The sequence below is a fragment of the Pelodiscus sinensis genome, chromosome 9 (genome assembly GCF_052426305.1).
Source record: "Pelodiscus sinensis isolate ZL-2025 chromosome 9, ASM5242630v1, whole genome shotgun sequence".
NCBI lineage: Eukaryota > Metazoa > Chordata > Testudines > Trionychidae > Pelodiscus > Pelodiscus sinensis.
The window spans coordinates 11,352,474-11,379,724 of record NC_143060.1 but is presented as its reverse complement, the minus strand read 5'-3'; the positions used below and the strand labels follow the sequence as shown (position 1 = coordinate 11,379,724).

Below are 27,251 nucleotides of genomic sequence, written 5' to 3'. Positions count from 1 at the left end.
TCAGAGAACTTCCACTATAATGGAACTCCTTTGTTTAATACAAACTGTTCTAGCCATTTTGATCATTCTGTTGAATGTCTGTGTTATAGCCTATTTATATTCATCCTGTTTAATCACATGAGGCAAAGACAAAAGCTGCCCTTTTCAGTGAGAGTGCCACAAAAGACTTTGCAGTTTCAGTGGGGGGTGGGTCGGCGGGGGTGTGTATATGTGTGTGCACGAGAGAGTGTACATGCATGCGGGAGAACAACACTATTTTTATGGTGCTTTCAGATTCTGGATGGTAGGAAGCCCACTGGAGGGAAACTAGAGGTGAAAGTCAGACTCAGGGAGCCGCTCAGTGGTCAAGATCTTCAAACAGTTACAGAAAACTGGTTGGTCCTTGAACATTAGTCAATCTAAGGTATGAATACTCCTTTCTTCTCAATATACTTCCCTCTTGAAGTTGAGAGGGCCACTAGCATTCTCTTACACTATCAATGACTTGTCTGTGTGACTAAGGCTCCTAGATGGGATCTTCTATATGTTTCTAGTGATGTTTTGATTTTTCTAATATATATAAAAAAGCTTTTCCTCCCAGACAACAGAATGATGTCATCACTCTGCTCTCTCAGTCTCTGGCTGTGAAAGCCCCACCTCCTATGCCAGGGGTTGGCAACCTATGGTTCCCAAGCCAAATTTGGCTCTTTTGCAGCTCCAGTTCAGCCCTCCTGCTGTCCCTGCAGCAAGGAGCCCGCGCTGGCACTACAGCTGCTTCACACACAAACCCCTGGCCGCATGAGGTTGATATGCCAGCACTAGCTTCCTGTGAGAGGGTGAAAAAAGCCCTGAGGCTCTGGATTGCAGGGAAGAAGTGGAGCTAGAAACAGCTGAGTGCCCTGGTGCTTCCCTTCCCCCCCACTCCTGGCTTGGGGACAGCATTGCAGGGATGCACTTCCTAGAGGCTTTTCCTACTACTCCTATTGGCTGTAATCTGGCCAATGGGAGTAGCAGAAGGTGGTGCCGGGAACAGTGCAAAAGCAAGTAAGTGGTCCCCACCCACTCAGAGACCCTGCACATCCACCTTTCTCACTCACCGCCCAGCTGAGACTCCATACAGCCAGCCTCCTCACTCACTGCCCCCCCCAGCCCTTTCAGATGCACCCTCAGTCGAGACCCTGCACCTCCAGCCCCCTCACGCATCCCCTCAGCTGAGATCCTGCATACCCAGTGCTCTCACGCACACTCTGCCCATGCCCCCAGCCTCCTTACACATACCTCTCCTGCCGAGACCCTGTACCCCCAGCCCACTCATTCACTGCCCTTCTGAGATCCCGCACCCCCAACCACCTCATGCACCTCTTCCACTGAGACCTTGCACCCTCCAGCCTGCTCCTGAACTCTCCCCCCTGGCCAGACACCCTGCCCCCAGCCCACTTCTGCACTCTCCCTTGCTCCTGCAAAAGCCAACAGAGAGAGGAGGGTTGGCGAATATAACATGTTTGTTTTAAATACAGGCAGTCCCCAGGTTACGTACAAGATAGGGACTGTAGGTTTGTTCTTAAGTTGAATCTGTATGTAAGTCGGAACTGGCGTCCAGATTCAGCCGCTGCTGAAACTGACCGCCAGTTCTGACTTACATACAGATTCAACTTAAGAACCCCAAGTCAGCTGCTGCTGAAACTGATCAGCAGCTGATTCCAGGAAGCCCTGGGGCAGAGCAACTGTGCCTCGGGCTTCCTGTAGTCAGCGCTGGTCAGTTTCAGCAACGGCTGACTTGGGGACGTCTGGGGCAGAGCAGCTGGGGTGCTGCTGGGTTGGTCCAGTAGTGCCCAGAGCGGCGCTGCGAGACCAACCGGCAGCGCCCCAGCTGCTCTGCCCCAGGGTCCACAACAAAAGCCTGGTCTGCTGGGGGGGGCACACTAGCTGCGCCCCCCCAGCAGACCAGGGACACAGGGAGCAAAGCGGCAGCGGGGGGTGCCTCGCCTCTGAGGCTTTGCTCTGGCGCCGGACCGCTTTGCTCCCGGTGCCCCTGGTTTGCTGGAGATGGTCCCCAGCAGACCAGGGGCACCGCGAGCAAACCCGCAGCAGCGGCGGGTTCCCGCGCTTCTGAGGCTTTGCTCTGGCGCCGGACCGCTTTGCTCCCGGTGCCCCTGGTTTGCTGGAGATGGCCCCCAGCAGACCAGAGGCACCGCGAGCAAACCCGCAGCTGCTGCGGGTTCCCGCGCTTTTGAGGCTTTGCTCTGGCGCCGGACCGCTTTGCTCCCGGTGCCCCTGGTTTGCTGGAGATGGTCCCCAGCAGACCAGGGGCACCGCGAGCAAACCCGCAGCAGCGGCGGGTTCCCGTGCTTCTGAGGCTTTGCTCTGGCGCCGGACCGCTTTGCTCCCGGTGCCCCTGGTTTGCTGGAGATGGTCCCCAGCAGACCAGAGGCACCGCGAGCAAACCCGCAGCTGCTGCGGGTTTGCTCCCGATGCTCCTGGTCTGCTGGAGACGGTCCCCAGCAGACCAGGGGCACCGGGAGCAGCTTTTCTTGCCCCGGAGCTCGAGGTGGCTGACAGCTGCCTGTGAGCTCCGGGGCGAGAGAGCCCCGTTCGTAAGTGCGGATCCGACATAAGTCGGTTCCGCGTAAGTCGGGGACTGCCTGTAATGAGGAATTGGAAAAGGTCCAGAGAAGAGTAACAAAAATTATTAAAGGTCTAGAAAACATGTCCTGTGAGGGAAGACTGAAAGAATTGGCCTTGTTTGGTTTAGAAAGGAGAAGACTTAGAGCAGACATAATAGGTGTTTTCGAGTATCTTAAAGGGATGTTATGGGGAGAAAAGTTGTTGTTCTTGTCCTCTGATGATGGGATGGGAAGTGATGGGCTTCATTTGTAGCAAGGGAGGTTTACGTTGGACGTTGGGAAAAACTTCCTAACTTTCAGGTTGGTTGAACGCTGGAATAAATTGCCCAGGGAGGTTGTGGAATCTCCATCACTGGAGATATTTGAGTGCAGGTTGGATAGACATCTATCGGGGTGATCTAAAAGGTCCTGCCGTGACGGCAGGGAACTGGACTCAATGTACTCTCGAGGTCCCTTCCAATTCTATGATATTTCTGTTAAAACTCTAATCATATTCTCTGCTGATCTCAATCAGTTGGATGGGAGGGTTAATATCATGGGGTTTGGTAGCAATTCCTATGCTTCCATTTTTTATAAATGGAAGTTAAGCAAAATTCTTTTTACCTTTTACCTTTTTTCTAATGCTCTTTATTGTTTGCATAAGACCTTTGAAATTAAGCATGAAGAAAGACCTTGAGCTGAAGAAATTCTTGTTGTCTAGTAAATTTTTTAGGTTTAAGCTTTAGCTGATCAAATGGCTATTTCCCTTCTGTTAATTGAATTCTTCAGGAAATATTACGGTTATTAGTATAATGCCAAAATTGCAACTTGAACATTCTGAAGAACTAGCCCATGCACACACTGTTCAGAGAATACCTGCTTGCTGGCAAAACAGCTGCAGGACTAGATAGTAGGGGAAGAATCAAACTAAGCTTCCTCTGCTCCCAGCTACTGCTTTGGATCCTGCATATGCCTCCTGTCGATCATATCTTCCCCCGTGAGGTACCATGATTTTTTTACCTTTTTGTCTTAGAATAAATTGTCATAAATAACATCTATTCTAAGGGCTGGTCTGCACATACATGAGAGAGCAATATAAGTTATGCAACTTCAGCTCTGTGACTAATGTAGCTGAAGTCAACGTATTTAAATCTACTTACTGCAATGTATCAAATAAACACCCCTTGCATTTTTCATTGAGGTGGAGTACTGGGAGAGTAATAGGAGGTTGACTATCAAGTCTATAAGGGTATGTTCCACGAGGAGTACAGGTAGTTCGGAATAGGAAGCCTAGTCCAAACTACCTAGTTCGTGCCGCGTGTAGCCGCAGGCACAGAGTCTGAACTAGCGGACATTTAAAAATGGCGGCGCCTGGCAACATGCAAATGAAGCCTGGGAAATTCAAATCCCGGGCTTCATTTGCAACTCCGGTTGACTACATTACCACCCTAGTTCGAACTACGGTGGTAGTGTAGACATACCCTAAGAGACATGATAAATCGACTTCTGATGGATCAATTGCTGCCTCATCAATCTGGCTTGCAGTGAGGACATGCCCTTTGGAAAGTTGAGATCGCAAAGTCAAGCAATTGAAAGTTAGGAAATGACAAATATACAGCTTCCTGTGGAATCTCAGTTCTCCCTTCTTGCACATATAATGGTATGCAATCATGCACTTTAAACTCTTTTTTCCACAGTACCCCTATCTCATTCAGTGCATGAATGGGATGCCCATGGGAACTGGATTAAGATTCCATGGGCAACTGTACACTTGGCACTTTCTACCCGTGGAGTGTTTGCATTAACTTGAACTTTTAGTGTAGATTGTATGTGTAAGTGTACATCAAGCTATGCTTCTAAAAAATCAACATTAGTCTGACTTTTTTCTTCAAAATATTCAGATGTATCAGTTATATGGATAGTCTGAAAACTTAAACCTGTCTTTGCTTGCTCAGCTTTGAGTTGTGCTCATGGACTCACAGGAGAGAGGTCACTCGGTACTCAAACCTGCTGTTTGAATCACTTTGAGTTGCTCTCTGCTCCTCTGAGTATACTGGTGTAAAACTTAGTAATGTTCCTATAAGCTATCAGTACTTGTGGGGAGAAAGATTGGAGGGCTCACTGAGCATGTGTTACTAATTTACAGGAGACATTTGTGGACCACACTGTATAAACACAGAACAAAAAGTCTGCTCCAAGCACTTAATTGGTCAGTCCTAGTTCAAAGCAGTCTCAGGATACTTCCTCCCCCTCCAGTTGTCATGGCACATTTCTTGGCATATATTCTTTTGCAATTCAAAGAGCAATTATTCTTAGATCACACCTCGGTGAAATAAGTGATTATCATTTTGATTCGTCATGTCTTACCTAAGACTTGATTTGAAAGATCTGGATGTCTAGTGCTTAGGTCCAAATTTGGAACATTGAAAATCCCACTCGTACTGAGTGAACATAAGGATTCTAAGGTCCCTAAGATTCTGTCTGCAGTGCAAAGAAAAGCTGATGGCCCTGCGTTTCAAAGCCTGGGCTAAAAAATAGCCACAGAAACTTTGGGCTAGAGCTGAGGCACCTAGAGCCTTCCCCTCTGAATTTCAGAAACTGGGCTTGAGCCCAAGTGGAAACATTTACACTAGTTTTAGCCTAGCATCAGTTGACCTGGGCTTAGAGACTCAGCACAACAGGTTTTTCTTTGCAGTGTAGACATTGCCTGAAAGACCAACCAGGATGACAAGTGAACTGTACAAAGTGTGGCTGCATGCCTGTACACCACTTAAGGCAGGGGTTCTCAACTAAGGGTATAATATACCCCTGGGTGTATGCAGAGGACTTCGAGGGGGAGAGGGGGCATTAATTCCTCTAGGGATTTGTCAAGTTTTACAACAGGATACATAAAAAGCACTGGTGCAACCAGTTTCATGCAGTGACTTTTTATACTGTTCTATAGCATATATGCTGAAATGTAAACAGTATTTACATTCCAGTTTATTTATATGGTAAAAATGAGTATTGGTAATTTTTCAGTAATAGTGTACTGACACACTTTTTTATGTAATGCCTGATTTTGTAAGAAATTCATTTTTAAGTCAAATGAAACTTGGGGGTAGGCCAGCCAAATCAAAAACCTAAAGGGACAGGTTAGTCTGGAAAGGGAGACACACATTGTAAATACTCCAAGGCTGACACATTTGCCCACATGTTTGAAGCAGTGACATAACTTGCCACAAGGTGTTAGGAGCACTAACTTTTGGTCCTCCATAATTTAACACTCTGCTGCATGTATATCTTCAATCACTTAACCTGCAACTAAATGAAAAGTTTTGCTTGGGATTTCTATGCTAGCTAACTAGCTACTTCAAACAGCACAATGGCAACAGTATGTAGCCTTAATTATGGGATACTTACTTAGCACAGTGGCAAAACATGTTTGTTTTTTTTGTTGGTTTTTTTTTTCAGATTCAGGAATGCATAAAGCCGCAGAGTGGACTTTGTACATAGAAAGATGCTGCTGCCTGCAAGCACCAAAGATGTTAGATGAATGCACTACTGAAAATAACATGTCTTTATTTTGGTAACTATTTTATGGTGTGTTAAGCCCCTGGAAACTTATTACTAGTGGTAAAAATGGAATTGATCTATGCAAAATGGACTGAATTGCCTTAAGATGGGACTACTAATGTTAGCACCAGATGAATGTTACATAAACTCATCACAACTATCCTGTGCTGGGACTGTTTCACAGTGTTGTGTGAAACCACTAATGGTTTTGCTCTTGAAAAATTCACTGGAGCAATATAAGATGGATAATTTGCAAATGAGACCTTATGCTCCCAGCATGGCTAGCTTGTGGTAGAATCAACTCTTTCAGACATATATGCTCTTATGTTGTTAATGCCACCTCCTGCTTCCTCTTATGGTCACCCTCGGGCCCTTCTGACTAACTGTATGCTGCTCCAGTAAGTGTCTGAGGATGAAGAAAATAGCAGCGATCTAGCAGCAGTGTATCCCATCTCCTCTACATGTTCTTGCAGCATCCTGAACTAGATGTGCCTTGACTTGAGGTAACAATAGGATATGAGGAATTTTTTTTTACAACTGGGTTTGGAATTGGTTAGCAGGTGCCTGTCATGTTTCCCCAACTGTTTGTTCCAGCTCAGCCTGCTTTGTGTGCCTTCATTTTCTTAACACTTGGAAATCAGTAAAGCCTAATATGGTTTCTAAAGTCACAGGGTTTTCTGAACTGGAGCATTTCACTTGTTGATTGAAAAATCACCACTCTTATTTGTCTAGAAACTGGGTTATAGCTGTTAGCAGAATTTTTTTATGGACTGTATATAAAATATGGTACTAAAATTGCTTGATGTGTATTCTTAAACTACATGACTGAAGAAATGATTGATAGTAAAAAGGAAGCTATGCCTGCATGGGTGTCAGCACTACTGAAGCATATTGTCAGATCAAATTCACAGACAAGACTCTACAAGTTAAGGTAGCACTTCTGCTTACTGAAGGGTTGAAAACAATACAGTATTTAGTTTAATTTCAATAAATTTAATATACAAAACTACATGTTGAAAATAAAAATATAATATGCAGTTTTTTGCAGTGTTAACTAACTGAATTTTAAAAGTACAATTTTTTTCTAAAACAAGTTCTCATTTTCTGAATATGGTAATTTTAAGGTCATTTAAAAGGCTATAATTGAAGCAAACAATTCAGTCACCAGTCAACAGTGATTTGCATAACCATAACCCAAACCTAAGTGACTCTTAGGGGTAAGGAAGAGAAGATTGGGTTTTTTAGCCTCAGTAAGCATAACTTAATGGAACTAAAGTAACTGAAAAGCTTCTGCTACAGCAAAGCTAGAATAGTTTCCAGCAGTAGGATTTTTTTAGTTGTCAATCAAGAGCTTTCAGACAGTTTAACTTACACTCTGTAGACATGTATATCAATACTCAAGAGTGTGCAAAAACAAAATATGTTGTAGGGAATTTAAAAGCAACTCAAGTCAAACTTAATTTTTTTTATAGCAAAACAAATGAAAATGCTTCTTGGATTTCTGTGTAGGAACTTAAACTGATCAGCCAGAAACATTTTAGGAGTAGCACATACCACCTATTACTAAATGACAGAGGTAAGGTTCATTTTAATATAAATGCAAACAAAAAGTGAGACTACGGCTCTCCCCCCTTTTATTTTTTTTACTAATTCAGTTGAACCTAGTTCTTACAACTCTTCCTTCCAAACATGTGTTGAGGTGACAGCTGGAATTTTCTAGACTGCACGTGGGTGATTTTACTGTTTTTAAAATAGCACTAGCCAATCACTCAATTGCATTCAGTGCCTGGACAGCTAGGATATGCTTTTTTAAAATACATTGCTACCACTATAGGTGTTTCCCTTCTCCCAGCTGATGCTTTCCTCTACTGGTGTTTTGTTGGCCCTTCCTGTTACCTCCCTAGAGTGGGTTGTAACAGTTAAGTAGCTCATTGCTCTTCCCAGTTGCTAGCCATTTTCTAGGGATGGAAATTTAATTAACAGCCATTCTTTCTGGCTGTTCCGCCTTTTCCTAATGCTGTACAGCAGGAGTTGAGCAGCTGCTCCCCTCAATTGCCCTTTGTAGGTGAGGCCAAGTGCAAGTTTTCTGAACCAAAGCCTTGTGTAGCACAACATGCAACAAACAGCCACTTTGTGCTTTTTGTCATGGGTGCAAGCTTTACATGGTGCTGCTAATATGAAAAGTTAAGTGCAAGTTGCATTATGTGATACTAGTGTTACACTACAGTCTACAGCAATGAGGAGACTTACAAAAGTGCCCTGGGTGTTACGTCTCTTTAAAAAGCAGGACCTACTGGGGGAACAGAAATACCATAACTGTACTTTAGAGCTAACTTTTCTTTTACCTTTGACAGGTGCATACCTGTGACATTCATACAGAAATGTAAACAAAATACAGAATGGCAAAGTATTTCTAGGTTATAGAAATCTGAGGTGACAAGTTTTGTAACAAGTAGGGAAAATACATATATTAGCCTAATATACATACAGAACTGCAAGTTTAAATTATATACCACCGACAGAGGGATGCCCTTTCTTTCAATCATATGCTATATTTTTTGGCTAGGTAACTTTCCCATGCATGTCTCTAGGCATATCCAAGTATCTCTGATGTACTTCAACCAATAATCTGGTTAAAATAATGTAAACATTACTTTTTAATGTCTACAGAATAACCACAAACGGCATTAGGATGAGGTCAGAATGGAGGTCTTGATTGTTTCTTATATGTCCATCTACAAACAGTACAAATTTGACATTTCATCTTTTATTTACGCCCCAGTGATCTTTGCACCCGTTTGAGCATTTAGAGTACATGACTGTAATTAAGTCTTTAAACATGAGCATTATTTTTCTAAACAGTAACAGAAGTGTATTAGCTGCAAGGATAGCATAGACATTTTGTAGTATAGAAGCTGCCCTGATCCTCTGTTTGTTGACAATGCATAGAAGATTTAGAATTATGGAACAACTCCCCCCCTCTCCCCATAGTGTTAACAAAAAGCTTAATCTTCCAGTTTTAAAGTGCAAATGATTCAGATACAACTGCTGCTGGAACAGGTCTGAACAAAAAATGAAGTCCTTATGAGATGTTTTCCAGAATATAAAAGATGAGCTCCATTATGACTGGCCCCTCACTCAACTGACATGCTCCTCCATGAATCACTGGAACTAAGGCACTGTCCAGGTCATTCATGTATTGAGAGGGCAGTGGCTGTCCATTACTCCCAGCTTGATAGCCAACCTAAAAGATACAAAGTGAAAGCTTTAAAAAGAGAATATATTCATACCAGGCTCTAAACTAACAAAATGCTTCGAAGTGGGTGAGATGATATATCTTTTATTGGACCATCTTCTACTGGTGGAAGACACAAGCCATCAGAGAGGGTCACAGTGTTATGAAGTGCAAGAAAAAAACACTTAAAATGAAGGAGGTAATTAACACCTCTGCAGACAAAGAAGGGTTAGCATATTACAAATTGTTGTAATAAGCATTTATGGAGACAGCATTTTTTTAGTCTATCAGTTATGAATTTAAGTTCAAAGCTCATCTTTTGAAAATGCTGTGCAGGTTTTTTTTGGAGGACAAGACTGGCAACTCAAAATTTCATGTTGCAGTTCCATTAATACAGGAAAAAATTTGCAGCATTAAGTGCTAACAGTAGCATTTAATGTTGCCACTTCGTAGCCTCCAGAATCAAGCATTAGAATGGTTGAACTCTCATGTCCCCTTTTCCAACACATCCTCTTCACAGCACCAAAACGAGATAACTGAAATTAGAAGAAACTCTTTGCAACTTACTTGATCCGAGTCAAGTGTAACACGCAAACCAAGTTTAGTCATTCCATCTTCCTTCAATAACTTAAGGTGAGGACAGAGAGCTAAACAGAAAGCCTTGGCCACATTCTCAGTCAGTCTGCTATGATCTGCTGGGTCACTTAGACCATTATGTTGGTCATCATTCTCCAGAAAAAACACCTGAACAAAACAAAAAGGGGGCAATCAACATGACTTATTAATCAAAAAAGAGCAGCATCAGATAGAGTAAAAAGACTTTCAATTAATACAGCCATTTAAGGACACTGCTACCTTCGACAAATGTAAGATAAAGCAAGATTTTGATCAGCTCTTCACAGTATTTGGGGACTTTTTGAAGATTCAAATAGAAGCTGCTTTCCCAATAGGTCTGCACCCTGAATGTCTGATAATGTTCCATGTGTGGAATATTTTTATGTGCAGTGAGGCTTGCGTGAATGTGCACCACCAGAAGAAACAAAAAACCTAGCTGTGGACACTCTGCTAATAAGCAAGGCAGCCGCGCAAGCACTCAGTTTAAAGGAAATACTGGTCTCTCTCTAAAGCCCAGACTTGTATTGTATTCACCTCACAGCAGTCCTAGTGGGTGACGAGGAAGGGATGCTCACTAGAATGTGACAACAGGAGAGCTGCCAAATAACTATTTAAAGGTGAAGTTTCACATTTGGTTCTGTTTGTAGAATTTCAAGTTGCGTTTCCCCATCCAGGTGAGGATGTAGACTGGAATGATCCTGATCTCTCATGCCTAGGCTAATCCCAAAGTGCTCTAGGGACTGGACCCAAACGTGGCCAGTGTGAGACAGTCAGCACCTCTCAGGCTGTACTCATAAGGCTAAGCAGCCAGCACTTCCCGCAATGCCCTAGTGCTCCTAGAGCCTCCTCCCTGGGGGCTAGAAATGCCAACATCCTGTACCCATCTGTTCCTGCCAGCTCCTCTGCTTCCATCTTTCAATGCTGGCCTTGCCCTTGTGGAGTGTGTTCCCAGTGGAGGCCATGTTGAAAGTATCCCACCACAGGCCATGTGTTGAGCCCCGTGTAAACCCAAACTGCACCATGGGCCTCAAACAAACAGGCCGTGGGGCGTATGTGGCCTGCCTGTCGAGTAGCCTTGCCTTAGTACAACAGGGGCTTTTTCCATTTACTCCTATGCATTTTTATACTTTAGCCTTACATAAAAAGATTGTTAAAGCACTATTAAGTAAACTATACATCACTTCCACTTTAGAAAATTACAGTATCATTTTTGAAGCATGTTATTAAAATGACTTGAGAATTAAAATTGTTATAGTAGAAACCCCCGCAATCTGAAAAAGTGCCAGAATTTTTTATATAGTTAACTAAACATTGAAACCATTCCCTCACATCAGCTTGAATGTTGGGGAAAAGGTACACATATAATGAACGACAGCTAAAACTGGCCTGGTTTTCCATTCAGCTAACACTGAGCAAATTAACTGAAACAATGTTAAATGTTTTTTCACAAACTAACACTTCTAATGCTGGCAAATCCGTAGCTCCAGGTCAGCCCTGTAAGTCAAGAACTACCATGGCCAATGCTGGGTAACAAAACAAATAACCCAAGTCATCCATACTATGGCACAGTATTTTTAGCTTTCCTTACAATTAATCCACTAAGAGTATCTTTTCTGGTTGTGTTTTTGCTGTCATTTCAGAGCTGTAAGTTAGTCCATTCCCAATAGTTAACAGATCAATAAAGAGCAAGATTAAGTTTGACAAAATACAAAACCACCCAATCTTTTATAAAAGCAGATTTGAGTTGCTTGGCACTAGCAGTTTGACTACACCACACTGAATGGAGATTATTCTGGGAAAATACTACTTGTAGCTGAAAAGAATTGATATTTACAAAGTTGTTGGAGATTTTGTCTCCATTAAAGTAAAAGGCTCTTGCTGAATACAAATTTAATGCAAAAACACAGGCTTGTGCCCTTTAGATAAGGGGAAGTTACAGCACTTTCCCCCACCCTCAACGTAGATTCTCCAAAACTCAGTAAAAGGGCACCAGACAAGTGTAGCCAGTGGCGTATGATAACTTATTTCCATGGCTCTCTAGCACCTTAAGACACATTGCCACTTGCACATGACTCAGGTTTTGGCAGGTGCAGAGTCCACTGCTGATTCTCCATAAAGATTGTATTGCTTTCAGTTTGGTGGGCAGGGCAAGTAGTGTTGGTCGGTGGCCAGAAAGAGGAATTCTACAGTGAGGACTACATTGTGTAGCTGCTTAGTCACAAAATATCAAGACTCCTGTTTTATATGCAGAATGTGATTAGTTTTGTTTTCTTACCTCTGTCCACCTAATCACCTTTCCATTTGCTTTATACTCCGAGCCATGAAATATCTTCACACTGGTTATAGACTCCATGGATTTGCCATCAATGGGGCTTACAACACTAGGAGAGGAAGGGGGAAACAGCTAGTTAGCAGAGAATTTCTAGACATTAAATGCTATCATATCAAACCCAATTTCAAATTTGGCCATCTGAGAAGACTTACAGAAGAGAGGCTATTATGAAGGAAAACATCATAGAAGGATTGTGAAGGGAACTGCTTTTGACTTACCTAGTTTCTCAAAGTGATCCTACTGCAAGTTATTGCAAAAGTGAGCACTCTACAATTTCAACTGCCATAGTGACTTGCCACATTATTTAAAAAGAAAAAACACAAACTATCCCTGAAAGAGAGATCTCCAGAAGACAACCTCTTTCAATGTACCAAATGCTACTGAATATCATTGCTAATTACAAGTACAGTGGTGTGTGAACTGATGCATGGATCTCAATAGTAATCAGGATTTTTGAAATTGTCTTACTGCTGTGTTGAGAGTCTGCCCCAATAATAACAACAGAGACAACTGAAAAGTGCAGTGTTTTCTATCATATCATATATGGGAAACAATCAGGTACAGTATCTAGACTTGAAATCCTCCTTTAGGGAGCAGAGAGGTAGCTTGTCTTTGATCTGCAATTGATGAACTCTGCACACACGGAATATGCAGAAATCTATACATATTTATTGCACGGTGACTGGAATTTTATTAATTTATAAATATCAAATCAAATAGTACAATTCAGTAATGTCTAAAATGTTACTTACACTGAATTTAACAGAATAGGGCAGCTCAACTAATGTCCTGAAATGTCCAATCCGCTTCTGCAGGACTTCACAAACAATCCCAAAGACATCTGTAATGTCATCACCTAGACTGCTGTTACTATATGTTTCTTGGAGTTTTCAACCTCACCCACCATACTCCATGCCTTAATGCTTAAATTGCCATGTACTTGCCATCTTGCATTGATTGTCAAGGTTATACATTGAAGGTTATAGATTCAGAGCTGCTGTCCAGATTTTACCCCCACCACCACTGAACGTGACCTTAGTGGAAGGAATAAGAAACTTGCCTAGCATGCAAGATTCAACAATCAAAAATTAGCAGCTAGACAGTCTTTTATAACCAGGATAAAGCTTTCTGCCTGGCTAACTTTTTTGACTGATACACTGAAGTTCTATTTACTTCAGCCCCATTTTAATAACTGATTTGATCTCTCAAACTAATGATACAAATATGCAAGTTCAATCTCTCCTGACTTCAGGAAGTCACTCTACCTTCAGGATCAGCTCGTATGCATTTTAAGAAATATACAATAAAGAATTATTTTTTGAAAAGTCAATCACTTCTGTTATTACTCTTCCTTTATCTTGTCACAAAGGTTAACTGAGAAACTTGTCACACACTAAAAATCAAAGAGCATGTGTATTCTTCTTCATAGAGTACACAGCAGCAGACAAAACATCCAAATAAGCACTGCAAAAGTGGCATCTACTCACCCCTTGTTAACATTTTTGTCATCTTCCACCCACTGAATATGAACATGTTCCTGAGGTTCTTCAGCATCTACTTTGCCACAAGTAATAGTGAAGTCTTTCATCTCTCTCAGAGCCTGCCTCAAGGAGTCCATATTCTCAGCAGTTATCTGGACCATTACACCATCTAAAATCAAGAAATCATTATCAAAAGCTACTAACAGCCACATTTAAGAAAGGCTAAAACCGTAAAGGCCATATATAATTGCGCAATAGAAAGCTGTTCCTTTAGTAGTATTCCCATTTTCAACATGTTGTTTATACTAGGGATGCAAAAAAGTAGCTAATTAATTGACTATCCGATAAGTTTAGGCTTATCAGGTAGTCTTAGTTGTCTACTTGCTTGTTGCCTCTATATCCGGGGGGGGGGAGCTGGCTTAAAGCTGGTTCCCCCCAGCACCGGCTCTGTGGTGTCACTTGCCCCTCCCCTGTGCTGCTACCTCTCAGAGACAGCAGCACAGGGGACCCAAGGGAGGCTGCACTGGCAGCAGTCCCTGTCTGCAGGGGGTCCCAACGGGGAACTGGGACCCCTGCACAGACAGGAACTGCTGAACCCAGCATAAGCCAGGACTAAGCAAGTCTGGTTCAGTCCCAGCTCACAGCAGGTCCAGGAGCTACCCCTGCTGCTGCAGCTCTTCAGTTCAAACGTAGTAGGAGCTAGGTTTCCTACATGCCCGGCTCTTACTACATTTAAACTGCAGAGCTGCAGCGGGAGTGGCACCATACCTTATCGACACAAACTGTATTGACTACACAATTACCTGCTTCCTAAAATCCTTAGTTTATACCATGTAACATTTATGAACGCAGCCTGGAAGACATGCCAGTGGAAGCTGAAATCTACCTTCAGACCAAATTTCACTTCGGCAGTGGCGACACAAATTTACACACACTGTTCTCCCACTGCACTGTACCCCTGTTCTGGAGATCACACCTGCAAAAGGAGCAGTAGGTGACCATGATCATTCAATTATTTGGCCTTCAATGAGATTAGCAAGAAGGAATTGAGCAGTAACAATGTTTTCTTGTGTTGGGAACACTTGCCCACCAGGAATCTCACCACAACAGACAGCAACTCATTTCACACAGGCTGTTAAAACAAAAATAAGTCATAGCTTTTGGATATTTTCATGACCGTCCCCCAAAATACACGAGAGAAAGCACCACCTGGAGACTCGGTTTCATAATCTGACTCTGTTGGCAAAGGAAGAACAAACTATCATAACCCAGTCTGAATAATCTTGACTTTTCATGATATCACCTGACAATGTAGGAGGATACAAATCTCAGAAATTGATACAGTTGTCCATTTACAAAACTATTAAATGAACAGGCTAACAGCAGGGCTTCGTTTCTTACTACAGAGATAAACTCCAAATTTCTATGCCTGCAATTTTCTACTTCAGCTAAGGATTGTAAGCTCAAGAGAGAAGCCAAGTATTTCACATCTACCCTCATTTTCTTGTACTGGTGTCCCAGGGCATCTGGACTAATTATTCTCATTTTCTCAGTTAAATTAAGTTACACATCATAATGGAAAAAATGTGTTTAGCCAAAGAGTGAGATAACACCGAGTAACCAGAGTAATTCTCAATACCCATGGCACAAGAACTAAGCTGTGTACACTGCTCAAATATATAGTTATAAAGAGGGAAACAATGTACGAGTAATTGCTCATTCCTTACCTTCAACAATACTAGACTTAGCAAGATAGCCAGAAGAGGATTTTAAAGCTCCACTGAACACAAAGAAGCTGGCACCAGTCACTGCAATTACAAGACTGATTTTAGTGAGGCTCTTGTCAAAGAAATGCAAGAATCAGGTATTGTAGCTGTATCATCCACAGAGAAGTTGACAAAAATAAGGAATTACATAGCACAAAGTTATGGTTCAATGTGTATGAGATGCTTGTCACCTCAGGAAGAGAAGCGGAGATAAAATTTCTCAATGGCTTAAATGACTGCTTCTTGGAGCAGCTAGTGCAGGAACCCACAAGGGGAGAGGCAATTCTCGATTTAGTCCTGAGTGGAGTGCAGGATCAGGTCCAGGATATAACCGTTACAGGACCGCTTGGGAATAGTGACCATAATATAATAACATTCAACATTCGTGTGGTGGGAAGAACACCTCAGCAGTCCAGCACCCTGGCATTTAATTTCAAAAAGGGGAATTACGCAAAAATAAGGAGGTTAGTTAAACAGAAATTAAAAGGCACAGTGACTAGAGCTAAATCCCTGAAAGCTGCATGGAAACTTTTTAAAGACACCATAATAGAGGCCCAACTTAAATGTATACCCCAAATTAAAAAACATAGCAAGAGACCTAAAAAAGAGTCACCGTGGCTTAACCACCATGTAAAAGAAGCAGTGAGGGACAAAAAGGTATCTTTTAAGAAGTGGAAGTCCAATCCTAGTGAGATAAATAGAAAGGAACATAAACACTGTCAAATCAAGTGTAAACATGTAATAAGAAAAGCAAAAAAAGATTTTGAGGAACAGCTAGCCAAAAACTCAAAAAGAAATAACAAAATGTTTTTTAAGTACATTAGAAGCAGGAAGCCTGCTAAAAAGCCTGTGGGTCCCGTAGATGATCGAGCTATAAAAGGAGCAATCAAGGACGATAAAGCCATTGTGGAGAAACTAAATGATTTCTTTGCTTCAGTCTTCACAGCTGAGAACGTTGGGGAGATTCCTGAATCTGCACCGTCCTTTGTGGGTGATGAATCTGAGGAACTGTCCCGGATTGAAGTGTCATTAGAGGAGGTTTTGGAACAAATAGAAAAAATTAATGTTAACAAATCTCCGGGACCGGATGGCATTCATCCAAGGGTTCTAAAAGAACTTAAATGGGAAATTGCTGAACTATTATATGTGGTTTGTAACCTATCCTTTAAATCGGCTTCCGTACCTAATGACTGGAAGGTAGCCGTGACACCAATATTTAAAAAGGGCTCTAGAGGCGATCCTGGCAATTACAGACCGGTAAGTCTAACTTCAGTACTGGGCAAATTAGTCGAAACAATAATAAAGAATAAAATTGTGAAGCATGTAGAAGAACATAATTTGTTGGACAAAAGTCAACATGGTTTCTGTAAAGGGAAATCCTGTCTTACTAATCTGTTAGAGTTCTTTGAAGGGGTTAACAAACATGCGGACAAGGGGGATCCAGTAGATATAGTATACTTGGATTTTCACAAAGCCTTTGACAAGGTCCCTCACCAAAGGCTCTTCTGTAAATTACATGGCCATGGGATAAGAGGGAAGGTCCTTTCTTGGATTGAGAACTGGCTAAAAGACAGGAAACAAAGGGTAGGAATAAATGGTAAATTTTCAGATTGGAGAGGGGTAACCAGTGGTGTACCCCAAGGGTCAGTCCTGGGACCAATCCTTTTCAACTTATTCATAAATGATCTGGAGAAAGGGGTAAGCAGTGAGGTAGTAAAGTGTGCAGATGATACCAAACTGTTTAGGATAGTCAAGACAGAAGCAGACTGTGAGGGACTCCAAGAAGATCTCACCAAACTGAGTGATTGGGCAACAAAATGGCAAATGAAATTTAATGTGGATAAGTGTAAAGTAATGCACATCGGGAAAAATAACCCCAACTATATGTACAGTTTGATGGGGGCTAATTTGGCTACGACAAATCAGGAAAGAGATCTTGGAGCTATCGTGGACAGTTCTCTGAAAACTTCCACACAGAGTGCAGCGGCAGTCAAAAAGGCAAATAGGATGCTAGGAATTATTAGGAAAGGGATAGAAAATAAGACCCAGAATATCTTACTGCCCCTGTATAAAACTATGGTACGCCCTCATCTTGAATACTGTGTACAGATGTGGTCTCACCTCAAAAAAGATATTTTGGCCTTGGAAAGGGTTCAGAAAAGGGCAACTAAAATGATTAGGGGTTTGGAACGGGTCCCATATGAGGAGAGGTTAAAGCGACTGGGACTTTTCAGTTTAGAAAAGAGGAGACTGAGGGGGGATATGATAGAGGTCTATAAAATCATGAGTGGTGTGGAGAGGGCCGATAAAGAAAAGTTATTTATTAGTTCCCATAATAGAAGAACTAGAGGACACCAAATGAAATTAATGGGTAGCAGATTTAAAACTAATAAAAGAAAGTTCTTCACACAGCGTGTAGTCAACCTGTGGAACTCCTTGCCAGAGGAGGCTGTGAAGGCTAGGACTATAATAGAGTTTAAAGAGAAGCTGGATAAATTCATGGAGGTTAGGTCCATAAAAGGCTATAAGCCAGGGGATAAAATGGTGTCCTTGGCCTCTGTTTGTCAGAGGCTGGAGAGTGATGGCAGGAGACAATCGCTTGATCATTGTCTTCGGTCCACCCTCTCTGGGGCACCTGGTGCTGGCCACTGTCGGTAGACAGGATACTGGGCTAGATGGACCTGTGGTCTGACCCAGTACGGCCGTTCTTATGTTCTTATGTAAAGGGTGCTCTTGTCTGATGATATTCTGAACCTGGAAATTTTTGCCAACCTTCAAAAAAGTTAATATTTAATTAGCTTCTTTTTCACTAAGAATGAGGGCTCTGTTTTAGAGGTAAACATGCACTTTATGACTTTTTAAAAGCCCTAATGCAACTAGAAACACTCTTACATGGGCTTTTTGCTTATGACACTGTACTGCTGACCAGTCAGAGGGGCAGGGACTCAAATTTTCTAAACAAGCTGTCAGCCAGCTTAAAAGGAAAAGCCTTGGCATGGCCATTGTGTCTCTAACACTACAATAAGCTCCTTGAAATCAACCTCACATGCTCTATGTAAAAAAATACCTCTAAGAAATGAATTCCCGGCGGGAACCAACATGCCAATACATACACTGAAGTTGTGAGTGAAGATCACAAAACTCAGGATTAGAAAGGTCTCTCTTTTTTGTAATCATTGGAAGGCATCATGGAGCTTCTACATAGGATTGTCAACTCTGACATGAAGTCTGGTTAAAAAAAAATACCCTAACATTTTAATTCTTATTAAAATGCTGTTACTATTGCATCATTTCAGCTGATCTTAACAAAAAAATAAAGCTTGCAAATCAAATGGTCTAATTTAACATATATATAGAAAGCTCTTGCAATTCTCAGTGAAGAAGGGTTAGATACACTAAGACCAGAGCTGCACAACGAGCTTATATTGATGTAATTATATCCCTTGGAGGTGTGAAAACGTGCTTTATTTTATGTCAGTTATGTTAGGCCCCTACACTTACATCTCAAGTGGACAAATACTGAACATCATCCGCAACCAGAGAGAGGTGTGATACGTACTACGGACAGGGAACAGAAATCCACATCAACAGTATGCAATACTCCAAACACCAGATTAAAGTGGAGACATTGAAAAGGGATGCCAGGAGGATGGGAGGAGCAATGCACAGGCAAACAGGCACATTCTTATTATTCACACGTTTGCCTTGACCCTTCCCATCATGCTGCTTTTAAGGAAGCTGACTCCCATCAACTACTAGGACAGTGGTCAACAACCAGCAGATCGGGATCTACTGGTAGATCTTGGAGCCTCTGACAGGTGATCTTGACTGGTTTGGCCAAGAAGCTACCAAGCACAGCACTTGAGCAGCAGTGGCGGGGGGGGGGGGGGGCAGTTGATCTCCTGTCCTTTGCCTTGGAGCTCTTCCTCCCCTCCCCTCCCCCCCCCCCCCCCCCCCCCCGGAGCCTCCTGCTTGCTGTACAGAGCAGGAGAGGAAGGGGCGCTGATGTCAGGGTGCCCCCTCCCACCCTGTATTCTATCTCCACAGAACGGGGTGGGGGAGGGGGAGAACATCAGAGTTTGGGGATGGAGGGAGTTTGCTGGCTGCTTTTGGAAGTGGTGCAGGGTTGAGCCTGCCTTAGCCCCACTGCACCACCTGAAATAAGCAAGTGTCCAGCTGGAGCCAGCTCTGAACCCCTGCCCCAGTCATGAACCCCCTCCTACACTCCATTCCCCTGCCCTAGCCCTGAGCCCCCTGGAGCCAAACTCCCTGCCCCAGGCTCAGCTCAGAACTCTCGCACACTCCTTAGCCCAAGACCACAACTTGTGTCCCAAACCTCTGCCCCTGCCTGGTGAAAGGGAGGGAGAATGGAGGAAGGAAAGGCAAAGTAAGCAGGGGTGGGGCCTCAGAGAAGGGACACAAAGGAGGAGGAGATGGGTATTCGGGTTTGAGGTAGATCTTACATTGCACTTAAATTCAAAAAGTGATCTTGTACTTAAAAAGGCTGGAGACCCCTGTCCTGGGAGCTCTGTAATAATAAAATTATAACTGTTTTCTGCACTAAATACGTATTTCAGAAGATCTATAAATGAAAGACAAAACCTGTTCTGGCATGTTTACAAGTGAATGTGCTTTAAAGGCAGCACAACATACAAAAGGCATTCTGGATGGGAAAAGCCTCCATCTGCTCCCTTAGACCTGCCCCATCTTACCCTTTCTTGGCTGATTATGAATACTGATGGCCTGCGTCTGATAGTTCCCGTCGTCATTCTGGACACACACTAGGTGGGAGTCTGCTTTCTCATTGAAGCATGCTCCGCCGGCTAGAACATGTTCATTAGACTTGTTCATGGCTTTCATCATCTGCAAACCAAAAGAAAGAAAGTTAATCGCTTTTATTCAGCCTCAAATCCAGCACATGTTATTAGCATAATTAGGGATGAAAGTGACTAGTTGACTATCTGATAAACACAAGCTTATTGGATAGTCGAGTAGTCACTCAACTAGACGCTTCACCCCTCACCCCGCTTGCTGGCTCTATCAGAGAGGGGCAACAAGGGAGGGGGGGAAACAGGAGCCAGTGCTGTGGGAAAGCAGCTTAAAAGCCAGTTCCCCCCAGCACCATCTCTGTGGGAGGCAGAGGCATCCCTGCTGCTGTGCCTCTTCCTTTGAAATGTACAAGAACCGCTGTAGCTCTTGTGAGCGCCCCCCTTATTGACTAATCAAGTAGTTGATGGGAATTCCAACCCTAGTATAAGTAGTGTCTTCTGTGGTCTAATCTGGCTAGAGAATCTTACCATTCAACTGTGACACCTTTGCAAAGGCTAGCAAACTTAGCACAACCCTCACAAACAGGTTAACATTTTCAGAAACATCTATGGCCTATTTTCAAAAGGGCAGAAGGAGGCAAGGGGAAGAAACCCCCAACCTGGCCAACCCCACCAGACTGGCTCAGAGTGGAAAAGCCAGTGGCTCCATGCACTGCCATTACCCCAGCGGTGTGGGGAGAGATGGGAGGAGAGAGAACGGCATCGCACGGAGTGCATCTGCTGAGCCTGAGCGTGCACTGCAGCACCCCAGCTGGGCTCCATGCAGCCTCCTCCCACAGCTCAGGCTGCAGCTGAGAGGTGCCGAGGTCCAAGAGCAGCTCCTCGGCACATTTTGCCTTGGACCCAGTTGCTCTCCCTCTCCCACCCCATCCCCAGCAGCAGCCGTTGTAACAAAGAACAAGCAGCCACCTGCGCATGTGGAGGAGGGAGCCATGTGGCTGGACCCGAGCCCTACGTGACATGGGCAGTCCCGTGGTGGGAGAGAGGGGGCTGCGTGCCCGCAGTGGGTGGCAGGGGCTTGCTGGATGGTGCACTGGAATGTGGGGAATGCTCCAGAAGCTGCTTGAGATGCAAGCCACTAAAGCAGGGAGCTGCCTACATGCTCAGGGGCAGCAGGGAGGAGGAAGACGGCTGCTCCTGCGCTGTGCTAGGGGCTGAGTCTCTCCAAACTCTGCCAGCCGGGAGAAGGGAAATGGTAGTGCACCAAGCCATTTCTAGCTTGCTGTTTCTCCAGCAGGGCTTTTGGGGACATTTTGCTACTTGATGGGGATACCGGGACAGAGTATTTACTTTGGGACTGTCCCCGATTTTCCAGGGCATACGGTCAGCATAATTATAGTTCACCAAACTCTAAAATAAAAAGTGGAATGTCATTTCAAATTGCTCAGATATTCACACAAGAAAGTCATACATGTTTGCTAACCATTGTCCTGCATTTTTTAAAAACTGATAAGGAAAATAGATCTTCAGCTGTAATATAAAAACATTGTGTCTTTCTGGCACAGAGGGGAAAAAAGCAAGAAATCACTAGGGATGTTAAAAGTGCTCTCTATGAGGAAGTTTCACTGCATCAAGGAAGCCTTCTCCCTGGGAATGGAGTGAGCAGCCCCTGCCCACCCAGATCCCAGGGAGGCGGCTTCACTGAGTGTAACAGGCACCATTAAGTGATAAACATCTGCTTGTTGGTTAAATGGTTTACGTGTATAAAGCACCAGACCTTCCTATCTAAGAATTCAGTTAAAAAATAAGGCTCTCCTTTACACCACTCTGGCAAAGTAAAGGAGCCTTAATTGATTAAAAATGGCAACAGTTAACAAATATTAACAGCTTGCCCTTTTACATTTCTGCTCAGCATCAGTGACAGAGCCTACTTCACACAGCCCTCTGCCTCCAAACCCAGAATGAAGCAATATTGCCAATTTAATCTTCAAGAGCCCCTGCTATAGCATCACTCTTGTTCCTGTCCAGAAATCAGAGACATTAGTACTCTCTTGCCTTGGGCAAAACCTGTACTGGTTTCTCAGCTTTCCATTATGCAAATTGTGGTGTGAAGAGATAAAATCTTTACCCCTTTAATAAATGCACAAAACTGTCTCCACCAGTTAGTGCAAGCTGCATCATTTTTGTAAGTTAAGTTACAACAACAATGAATATTAGAAGGATTTAAGAGCATGCTTACATTTGGTCTGCTCATTTGCTCTCCATTCCAGAAGTTAAGTCTCTACCCTGATCACTTAGCAGCCATAACTTGTCTACATCAGGGTGGGCAATACAGCAACCCATGGACATGATGCTGTTTTCCAGGGTTAGCCCCTGGTGGGCCACTAGATGCTTTATTTACCTGAGGGTTCACAGGTCTGACCATTCACAGCTCCTACTAACTACTGTTCCCAGCCCATAGGAGCCGTGGGAAGCAGTGCAGCTTGGGCCACCTCTTCCTGTGGGTCCCATTGTCCAGGAATGAGGAACTGCAGCCAACAGGAGCTGCGAGTGGCCATATCTCCACACACAGAGTTAAATAAAGTGCCTGTCAGCTCTGTGAGGAGCTAATCCCAGAACTGAGTCAGCCCACAAGCCGCTTATTGCCCACCCCTGGTCTACATGCTGACAGCTTCTGACCTGGTAAAGAATCTCTTTTAAGTTGGCTACGGTTTTCATATACCCACGCAGCTGGATTTTGTTCTCAGTTAATAAATCTGGAGTAACTGCATTTAAGTCAGTGGAGTTGCTCCTGTTTTATGCCAGTGTGACGGCAAAATGTGACTCCTTGATTTTACAGTCTGTGTGTGTGAAATAAGAACAGAGTGAGTCTCCCTCACTCATTTGCAGGCAGGTGCCAAACTCCACTCCCTTAATGTCTCTCAATGGATCCACACATGTCCTACTTGCCTCTCCCGTCTCCTCTGCTGCTGAACCTGCCAGCTGCTCCCAGCAGAGGCATGGGAGCTGCTTTGGAAAGGGCATTTCCCAGATTCTTTGCTCTCCAATTTTCTGTAGAAGCTATGAATTCTATGGCCTGCACAGAGCACCAAATTCCCCCAAGAGTAGTTCAAACTCTCTAATTAAGTTATATTTCAACCATTACATGTTTAAACTAAGTGAGGTTAGTCTAGAAATTATTTTGAAAGATCTTCCATATATTTTGTTCACTAATCCACTGAACTGAGCTCTTCCCTCCAAAGAAATTGGCAATTTTAGTTCACCTCCAAAATCAACTTTTAACTTCATTATAAACCACAGTGCATTGTGCAATTTGAAGACTTTATCAAATAAGTTTTACAGTGCTTCTGGAATCTCGATATCCGCTGTTGTAACAGAACTGTGGAGGCACTGATTCTGTGCAATCCATTCATATTAGTTTTTCCTCAAGAAAATTTAAATTTGGTAATCCCTTTTATATTGATAACTCAGACATTATTTGTTCAGGTATTTTCTTCAAGTGACCAATCAGCAAATATCCAAGGTCTAATTCTAGTCTTGCAACCGGTTTCATATGTTGTATCTATAAGAAATTATCTGGACAGATACTTTCTCATTGACAGAATTAGTACAAATGCATAATTTTCTCCAACTGATGTCCATCCATATTTCGCAAGAAACATTTAGTATCAAAATCTATTTCTGTTCCATTCTTATTTTGTGCTTGTCAGGACATGTTCCCCACTCTGGCACTCTGAGTGCAGAAGTTGGGGGCCCGCAAGAGACCTTAAATGCCTTGTCTCTATAGGCTCTACTTACAAAAACTCCCCAAAATTAGGGAGTTCCTGCCCTTGGGAGATAGGCTGCTACCATCAAGTGTCCAATGCCTTCTTTTAAAACCCAGGAAGAAGCATGTGAACTTCTTCCAGAGGAGTTCCCCAAGCTCTTTTACCACAAGAGAGCTTGAAAAAAGAAAAAAAAACCACAGAAAAAAACCCTGCAATCTCTAATAGCTGACCCCCTCAGTGTAGGCAGGTAAAAACAAAGACCTATTACCCTCCAGGACATAAGAATCAAATCATAGCCTTAAAAAGGTGATTTTATTAACAAAACAAAAATATATACTTGATAAAGCATACCTGATTGCTAGGTGTTACAAAGCAACTGAGAAAAGAGCCGATTAAGACACAGACGAAAAACGGTATGTCTAGCACAGCTCAGGTATAGTGAATGTGGGGAGGGAGGCACATGAATTTTACATAGAGAAGTTTAACCAAACAACCAAAGAAAAATACCCTGATCGCAGCTAAACATTCATTTCTCTATCTACTCACGATCCATACTGATCCGGACTTAAAGGCCCAGTCCATTCTCATGCCCAATATTCCTTGTAGGCATGGTATTTCTGTTGGATTACTTCATCTCGCTTCCTCCAGCTCTTAACTTAGAACTCACACACAAAGGAACAACAGCAGGTATATATTTACAATTTAAATGTCAGCACTATATTCCATGGTTCTTCTGGCTCCCTGCCAACACCCTTCGCTACCTGAGTTTAATCCTTTATTTACCAAGTGCTGGCCAGCACTCCTCCTATCCATCACAGTGCTATATCATAGTTGGAAAACATAAGACTTGCCCTGTTTCTGCTACTGATTTCTTTTAAAACTTCAAAATCATTTGTCACTAGCTCTTTAGATATGTCACCACTGAATTATCACCTCTCCACTGTTTGGTCCCCAGTACTGTTCAAATCATTCATAGAATCATAGGACTGGAAGGGACCTCAAGAGGTCATCGAGTCCAGCCCCCTGCCCTCAAGGCAGGACCAAGCTCTGTCTACACCATCCCTGACAGATGTCTATCTAACCTGTTCTTAAATATCTCCAGAGAGGGAGATTCCACCACCTCCCTTGGCAATTTATTCCAATATTTGACCACCCTGACAGTTAGGAATTTTTTCCTAATGTCCAATCTAAACCTCCCTTGCTGCACTTTAAGCCCATTACTCCTTGTCCTGTCCTCAGAAACCAAGAGGAACCAATTTTCTCCTTCCTCCTTGTGACACCCTTTTAGATATTTGAAAACCGCTATCATTTCCCCCCCTTAATCTTCTTTTTTCCAAACTAAACAAGCCCAGTTCATGAAGCCTGGCTTCATAGGTCATGTTCTCTAAACCTTTAATCATTCTTGTCGCTCTTCTCTGTACCCTTTCCAATTTCTCCACATCTTTCTTGAAACGTGGCGCCCAGAACTGGACACAGTACTCCAGCTGAGGCCTAACTAGTGCAGAGTAGAGCGGCAGAATGACTTCACGAGTTTTGCTTACAACACACCTGTTGATACAACCTAGAATCATATTTGCTTTTTTTGCAGCAGCATCACACTGTTGACTCATATTCAACTTGTCGTCCACTATGACCCCTAGATCCCTTTCCGCCATGCTCCTTCCTAGACAGTCGCTTCCCATCTTGTATGTATGGAACTGATTGTTCCTTCCTAAGTGGAGCACTTTGCATTTCTCTTTATTAAACCTCATCCTGTTTACCTCTGACCATTTCTCTAACTTGCTAAGGTCATTTTGAATTATGTCCCTATCCTCCAAAGAAGTTGCAACCCCACCCAGTTTGGTATCATCTGCAAACTTAATAAGCGTACTCTCTATCCCAATATCTACATCATTGATGAAGATATTGAACACTGTCAGTAATTTACCTGAAAATACCATCCTGGCCACTATGGACGCAGAAGCCCTTTACACCAACATTCCACATAAAGACAAATTACAGGCCATCAGGAACACCATCCCTGATTACAGCATTTTACACCTGATTACAGAGCTCTGAACCTTTGTCCTCACCCACAACTGCTTCCGATTCGGAGACAATTTGTATCTTCATGTCAGCAGCACAGCCATGGGCACCCACATGGCACCACAGTATGCCAACATTTTTACAGCTGACCTTGAACAGTGTTTCCTCAGCTCTCGTCCCCTAACACCTCTACTTACGCTACACTGATGTACATCTTTATCATATGGACCCATGGGAAAGAGAATTTCACAAGGATTTCAACAACTTCACCCCTCTCCCCCCAACCTCAGCCTGCATCAGTCCACACGAGAAATCCACTTCCTTGATACTACATTACAAATAAATGATGGACAAATTTCTACCACCCTATACCGGAAACCTACCAACCGCTACACTTATCTTCATGCCTCTAGCTTCCATCCCAGACACATTTCTCAATCTATCGTCTACAGCCAAGCCCTAAGATACAACCGGATTTGCTCCAATCCCACAGACAAAGATAAACACCTACAGGATTGTGACAGGGTACCTGCCCTGCACTGGCCCTTTAAGACCAGGACTCAGGTCCTGAGCCAGGGCAGGAAACAGAGAGGCCGCAGGAAACAGCTGAAGCTGTTTGGGCTAGGGAGAGCCCAGCTGGCAACTATCTAGGGCAGCACAATTGGCTTATAGAAGCCAGCTGAAACCATTAGGGCGAGTGAGAGCCCAGCTGGCAGGTATATAGAGAAGCACAGTTTGCTAAGGGAAGGGAGCCAGTGAAGGGCTGACTGCGGAGGAAGCAGGAGCTCCTAGGCGGGAGACAAGCTGTGGATAGCCAGCAAGGGCTGGGAGAGGGCCAGCCAAGACTCCCCCTGGCTAGGGGCTGGAGACAAAACCCTGGTTTGGATGCGGATCACAGCGCGGCTTAGGTAAGCAGGGCCGTGGAGTTAATCCCAATGCCAATGATGAGCAACCCATACAGACTGTAACTTGCCCTGAGAGGGGCTAGATGAGGACAATCAGGGGGCACTGAAGCACGGTGGGGGCGTGCACCCTGACAAGGATCTATATAGAACATTCCTAAAACTGAAATACCCACTTGCAGAAGTGAAAAAACAGACTGACAGAGCCAAAAAAGTACCCAA

At 43.4% G+C, this 27,251-nt stretch overlaps 2 protein-coding genes across 6 annotated transcripts in view; one reads left to right on the top strand and one right to left on the bottom strand.

The window, feature by feature from the left end:
* CC2D1B (coiled-coil and C2 domain containing 1B) overlaps positions 1 to 6,935 on the top strand; it is a 67,162-nt gene extending 60,227 nt beyond the window's left edge. For all 3 annotated transcript variants that reach the window (XM_075935974.2, XM_006126406.5, XM_089780412.1), the window contains 2 exons: positions 274 to 403; positions 6,036 to 6,935. In XM_075935974.2, the coding sequence (XP_075792089.2) occupies positions 274 to 393 (120 nt within the window). In that variant the 3' untranslated portion in view covers positions 394 to 403; positions 6,036 to 6,935. The remainder of the gene's footprint in view (positions 1 to 273; positions 404 to 6,035) is intronic.
* ZFYVE9 (zinc finger FYVE-type containing 9) overlaps positions 6,482 to 27,251 on the bottom strand; it is a 122,620-nt gene continuing 101,850 nt past the window's right edge. For 2 of the 3 annotated variants that reach the window (XM_075935971.2, XM_075935972.2), the window contains 6 exons: positions 20,279 to 20,429; positions 15,528 to 15,608; positions 13,807 to 13,969; positions 12,263 to 12,368; positions 9,940 to 10,116; positions 6,482 to 9,381 (listed from right to left, as the gene is read on the bottom strand). In XM_075935971.2, the coding sequence (XP_075792086.2) occupies positions 9,220 to 9,381; positions 9,940 to 10,116; positions 12,263 to 12,368; positions 13,807 to 13,969; positions 15,528 to 15,608; positions 20,279 to 20,429 (840 nt within the window). In that variant the 3' untranslated portion in view covers positions 6,482 to 9,219. The remainder of the gene's footprint in view (positions 9,382 to 9,939; positions 10,117 to 12,262; positions 12,369 to 13,806; positions 13,970 to 15,527; positions 15,609 to 20,278; positions 20,430 to 27,251) is intronic. The other variant, XM_075935973.2, reaches the window with a different exon arrangement.